General features: G+C 50.6%; 1 protein-coding gene across 1 annotated transcript in view; it reads left to right on the forward strand.

The window, feature by feature from the left end:
• Positions 1–4,345, forward strand: part of slc44a5a (solute carrier family 44 member 5a) — a gene marked incomplete at both ends in the record, with an annotated part of 6,669 nt that extends 2,324 nt beyond the window's left edge. Inside the window, 11 exons of the mRNA XM_083694283.1 lie at positions 159–258; positions 534–626; positions 1,092–1,179; positions 1,387–1,649; positions 1,815–1,909; positions 2,408–2,511; positions 2,584–2,657; positions 2,751–2,821; positions 3,408–3,496; positions 3,577–3,661; positions 4,230–4,345. Of these exons, the coding sequence (XP_083550409.1) occupies positions 159–258; positions 534–626; positions 1,092–1,179; positions 1,387–1,649; positions 1,815–1,909; positions 2,408–2,511; positions 2,584–2,657; positions 2,751–2,821; positions 3,408–3,496; positions 3,577–3,661; positions 4,230–4,345 (1,178 nt within the window). The remainder of the gene's footprint in view (positions 1–158; positions 259–533; positions 627–1,091; positions 1,180–1,386; positions 1,650–1,814; positions 1,910–2,407; positions 2,512–2,583; positions 2,658–2,750; positions 2,822–3,407; positions 3,497–3,576; positions 3,662–4,229) is intronic.
• Between the last annotated feature and the right edge of the window lie 1,929 nt (positions 4,346–6,274).

A 6,274-nucleotide genomic window follows, 5' to 3' on the forward strand; every position in this document is an offset into this window, starting at 1 on the left:
GGTACATAGAACAAAGTCTTTTCAAAAATGGATCCATGAACAACTATTTCTCTCTCCCTCTCCCTCCTTCTCCATCTCTCTCTCCCCCCTCTATCTCTCTCTGTCTTACTCTCCCCCCCCCTCCCTCCATCTCCCTCTCCCCCTCTCCTCTCTCTCAGTGATAGTCCTGGGGGTTACCGAGGCGACCATCCTGCTGATGTTGATCTTCCTGAGGAGGAGGGTGGGCGTGGCCATCGCTCTGCTGAGGGAGGGGAGCAGGTACTCTCTCCTTGCTCTCCCTTTCTTTCTCTCTTTCTTCCTCGCCTATTCTATCTATCTATCTATCTATCTATCTATCTATATATGTCTGTCTATAATTCATATCTATCTATCATTAAACCTTTCCACCGGGCATATCCAAGTGACATTTTATTCTGAACTGCTGATCCTGATGTTTTTAGAAGGTGGTGGTTGACCTGTGTGTGACCTAGAGGTCATGTGATCCAGAGGTCATGTGTCTGTGTGTGATGTGTTTCCTGTCTCTGTGTGTGCAGGGCGGTCAGCCACATCATGTCAACTCTCTTCTACCCAATCATCACCTTCCTGCTGCTGGCCGTCTGCATCTCCTATTGGGCCGTCACAGCTGTGTATCCTCTCATTGGTCCATCTCTGATGACATCACATTAGGCGCCAGGGGGGAATAGAACCCAGCCGGAGCTGTACTGCCTCTGTCCACCAGAGGGCGTTGTACTGTCTCTCTCTGGTGGTACACTGCTGGGTTCAGTTTCTTGATTTTCACCATGTCTTCTATGTATGTACTGTACTATGTACCAGGGGAGGCTAGTGGAGGTAGAAATCGGAGGACGGGCTCATTGTTCACGTGCATTACAATGAGCCCGTCCTCTGATGTCTACCTCCACCAGCCTCCCCTGGTGTTCTACCTCCACCAGCCTCCCCTGCTATGTACTGTCCTGAATGACATTAGAATAGATCTGTATCAGATCTGTTAATCTCTAATGCTGCTTGATCGAGCTTCTCACACACACACATACACACACACACACACACACACACACACACACACACACACGTTAGCCTTAGCGTCTCCCCAGGTTCCTGGCGTCCTCTGGAGACCCCATCTATAAAGTGATGGCCGCTGAGCCCCACTGTCTCCACGCCAACCAGACCTGCAACCCAGAGGTAGGACACTTCCTGCTGATGTCACTTCCTCTTCCTGTCAAAACCTCATCAAACCTGTCGGCGATTAGACGTGTGGTTGTAACCCATCCTTCAGAGAGGATGAACCAATGAATGGATGAATGAATCAACCAACTCATAACTCAGCTAACGGTATGCTACACTAACCAGACACTCCTTCTCCCCCCTAATCCCCCCCCCCCCCCCCAGACCTTCAACAGGACCAACATCTCGCGGGCGTGTGCGGGGGCTCAGTGTGTGTTTGCGTTCTACGGGGGGGAGGGTCTGTACCACCGGCACCTGTCCTTGCTGCAGCTGGCCAACCTGCTGGTGTTCCTGTGGCTGGTCAACTTCACGCTGGCCCTGGGACAGTGCACCCTGGCAGGGGCCTACGCCTCCTACTACTGGGCCCGCAGGAAACCCCACGACATACCACCCTGCCCCCTGCTGGCCTCCTTCAGCAGGGCACTACGGTGATATATATATATATACACACACACACACACACACACACACACACACACACACACACACACACACACACACACACACACACACACACACACACACACACACACACACACACACACACACACACACACACACACACACCCTCCAACCATCTGTGTGTCTCTCAGGTATCACACTGGCTCGCTGGCGTTCGGAGCTCTGGTTCTGGCTGTGGTCCAGACGGCCCGCGTCCTCCTGGAATACCTGGACCAGAACCTCAGAGGTGGGCTTTAATGTAACACACCTGGACCAGAACCTCAGAGGTGGGCTTTAATGTAACACACCTGGTTTTGGTTGTCAGCGGTTGAGTTATTATAACACACCTGGTTGTCAGCGGTTGAGTTGTTATAACACACCTGGTTCTGGTTGAGTTATTATTATTCTAACACACCTGGTTCTCCAGGACACAACAGTGCTGCAGCTCATCACAAACTCTTCGTGGTCGTGTTGTGTTCAGGTGATATTAACGTGGTTGTGTTGTGGTCAGGTGATAATAATCGTGGTCGTGTTGTGGTTATCTTGTGGTCAGGTGATATTAACATGGTCATGTTGTGGTCAGGTTCTAACAACGTGGTTGTGTTGTGGTCAGGTTCTAACAACGTGGTTGTGTTGTGGTCAGGTGATAATAATCGTGGTCGTGTTGTGGTTATCTTGTGGTCAGGTGATATTAACATGCTCGTGTTGTGGTCAGGTTCTAACAACGTGGTTGTGTTGTGGTCAGGTTCTAACAACGTGGTGGCTCGGTTCCTGCTGTGCTGTCTGAAGTGCTGCTTCTGGTGTCTGGAGCGTTTCATCCGGTTCATGAACAGGAACGCCTACATCATGGTGAGTGACTGACTGGACCATGTCATGTATTTCTATACGGTGTAGAAAATGTGACCTTGTGTGTCTCTCCAGATAGCGATATACGGGAAGAGCTTCTGCACGTCGGCCCGTGACGCCTTCTGCCTCCTGATGAGGAACGTAGTGAGGTAAGGCCCGACTGCAGCCTGGGGCTGGAGTAGGAGTTTACCCAGGGTCGGTGCCTCCTCTCTGGGTAACCCCGGTTTCTTTGTCCCCCCTAGGGTGGCCGTGCTGGACAGAGTGACTGACTTCCTGCTGTTCCTGGGAAAGGTGTTGATCGCTGGGAGCGTTGGTGAGTCTGACACTGAGATTTCAAACATTACAATTAAAATAGTCATTTTATTGAAACCTTATTCTGCATTAGATGGTTAAACCATCTTTGTTGTTAATCCCCTCCCCTCCACAACACAACACCCCCGAAAGTAGTGTTTTCAGGTGGAAAACACCCCTGGTGTTCTACCTCCCCCAGCCTCTCCTGGTGTTCTACCTCCCCCAGCCTCTCCTGGTGTTCTACCTCCCCCAGCCTCCCCTACATTTGCATTTATGGCATTTAGCAGACACCTTTATCCAAAGCAACTTACTTGAATAAATGTATTTGTTGTAAGTGAATCATCTGTCCAACAGTCATCATAAGATAAAGTAATCAATGCTCAGACCAGGGGCCATTGGCAGTCGTAATGCCAGAAGCCTTTTTTTTTATTTTTTTTTATTTATCTACAGGAGAGAACTTGTACAGGGCAGTAGTGGGGGTGTGGATCTAGTATATTATCTATATTGGTGTGGATCTAGTATATTATCTATATTGGTGTGGATCTAGTATGTTATCTATATTGGTGTGGATCTAGTATGTTATCTATATTGTGTATTTTGTGCTGCAGGTGTCATCGCATTCTTCTTCTTCACACGGAAGATTCCCATCATCCAGGAGGAAGTTCCCAAACTGCATTACTACTGGGTCCCCCTAGTGGTGCGATATGATATATATAACAGAATAGAAACAGAATGTGTGCTGTACTGTTGTTTCTGACGGTGTGTTCTCATTGGTAGACGGTGATACTGGGGTCCTATCTGATCGCTCACGGTTTCTTCAGCGTCTATGCCATGTGTGTGGACACGCTCTTCCTGTGTTTCTGTAAGTACATCCTGTTCGTACAGTACTGCTCTCTCCTACACAACACCGTGGTCGGCTCTGTCTGGTGAAGCAGTGAAGCATCTCATGCTGGGAAATAGGACAGCTGAGGCAGAATGAGGACAGCTGAGGCAGAATGAGGACAGCTGAGGCAGAATGAGAACAGCGGAGGCAGAATGAGGACAGCTGAATAGAACAGCTGAGGCAGAATGAGAACAGCTGAGGCAGAATGAGGACAGCTGAATAGAACAGCTGAGGCAGAATGAGGACAGCTGAATAGAACAGCTGAGGCAGAATGAGGACAGCTGAGGCAGAATGAGGACAGCTGAATAGAACAGCTGAGGCAGAATGAGAACAGCGGAGGCAGAATGACATGAGTGACAGGAGGCTGCTTGCTTGATCTCCTTCATCGCTACGGTAACCTTTAATCTCTGCTCTGGTGTTCTCTGATTGGCTGTTCAGTAGATCCCACTGTAAAACCAGCCTGGCTGATCACCCACTTCTCCTTCCACTCTAAAGCACCTTTAACCCCTGTCTCTTTCGCACTTCCTCCTCCTCCTCCTCCATCCAGGTGAGGATTTGGAGAGGAATGATGGCAGTTCTGAGAGGCCCTTCCTCATGTCTCCTGGGCTGCACAACATTCTGGGACGGGCTGAGCCCCAGAGCCCCAGGAAAACCCGGGGATAACCCTGCCCCCCCCCCCCCCCCCGCTTCAGCAGAGGGAACCCAACTCAACGCTCCTCCTGCAAACTAACAGCTTTACACCCTGCTGAGGCCGTTAGCACGGCTGAGGCCGTTAGCACGCTTTAAACTGGGCTGAACTGAGCCCAGCTGGGCTTCTGTGGACTCAGTCACTCGCTGGACAATCACACCACTGTGACTACGACTATTGGGACTATTCCACTTTTGTGGAATTCAAGACGACTGACCTTTGCTGTGCTACCACACTCAGAAGAACTCGTTGACTAAGACAGAGCAACTGTCAGACTCTGTACAAACACTATTTGACGTGTGAGGACTGTGACACTGCCTTACCTCAGACTGGGCAGCAGCGCTTCTGGGACTGAGGAGCAGAACTTACTGTGAGATCATGTTGACAACTATCATTCCTAATAAGGGCTCTGTACCAGGGGAGGCTGGTGGAGGTAGAAAACCGAGCCTCCAGCAGCCTCTTCTGCTCTATAATATCTGACATCGCGTCATCTCTTGATCCTGATTGGATCGCGTCAGTGGTGTAACGGTCTGGTCTGAAGACTTGATAAGCCATAATGTCCAACATCGTGCCCTGTGATAGGACAACCCGTAAGCAAAGACGGATATAATCAGTCCTGTCTTCCATTGCTACGGGAAGCTTCACCAGTAGAGGCAGACATCGGAGGAGGGGCTCGTTGTACTGCATGGAACGGAATGAGGAACGATATCAAACGTGTTCCAATGAGCCCGTCCTCCGATTTCTACTCCACCAGCTTCCTCTGATCCACACTCATATACTAGATCCATAATTTCCACTTGAAAACACAACTTTTTCAATCACCAATCATTTCTGTTACCTATCGGAAGATGAGGTGTTGTTTGCGTTCTGTAGGCCTATGAGTTGACCTTGGTTCTGGTTGAGCTGCCTAACTCTGTCCTCGTCCTCCGTCTGTCCCTCTGGAGGGCACACCTGTCCTCGTCCTCCGTCTGTCCCTCTGGAGGGCACACCTGTCCTCCCCTGTCCTCACCTGTCCTGTCCTCCCCTGTCCTCACCTGTCCTGTCCTCCCCTGTCCTCCCCTGTTCTCACCTGTCCTCACCTGTCCTGTTCTCACCTGTCCTCACCTGTCCTGCCCTCACCTGTCCTCACCTGTCCTGTCCTCCCCTGTCCTCACCTGTCCTGCCCTCACCTGTCCTCCCCTGTCCTCACCGGGGTTGGTGAAACAGCCCACGCTTTAACTCACCAACTGCCAAAGAGTTCCGGAACCCTCCCCACCTAGAGAACCCTCCCCACCCAGAGAACCCTCCCCACCTAGAGAACCCTCCCCACCCAGAGAACCCTCCCCACCCAGAGAACCCTCCCCACCCAGAGAACCCTCCCCACCTAGAGAACCCTCCCCACCTAGAGAACCCTCCCCACCCAGAGAACCCTCCCCACCCAGAGAACCCTCCCCACCTAGAGAACCCTCCCCACCCAGAGAACCCTCCCCACCCAGAGAACCCTCCCCACCCAGAGAACCCTCCCCACCCAGAGTGCCAGGTGTTTCATGTGGTGTTTACCCAGCAACAACACATCAAGTATCATCATTGATGCATTTTTGGGTGAATAAAATCTCTCTCAGCACTCTAGAATGTTGACAATTTGGGTGACTTTATTCACCCTCAGGAGTTAACCAATCCTGTGAGGGAGAGGAGACAAGTGTAGCTAGAGGGTTAGGACGCACGGTCTCCTCGTAACTAGAGGACGGCCTAGTCATTATGGGATGCATTTGTACTGTGGTAAAGATGGGTAAAAAAGTGCTATGTTTTTCTACTGTGCATGACTTCCATGCTCTGTTCTACTGGGGATTTATTCAAGGGGGTATTTAATGTCTTTGTAATTTGGGATTTTTTTCTTTTGTAAAACTTTGAATCAATGAGAATGC

Source organism: Argentina silus (genome assembly GCF_951799395.1).
Source record: "Argentina silus genome assembly, chromosome: 22".
NCBI classification, from domain to species: Eukaryota; Metazoa; Chordata; class Actinopteri; order Argentiniformes; family Argentinidae; genus Argentina; species Argentina silus.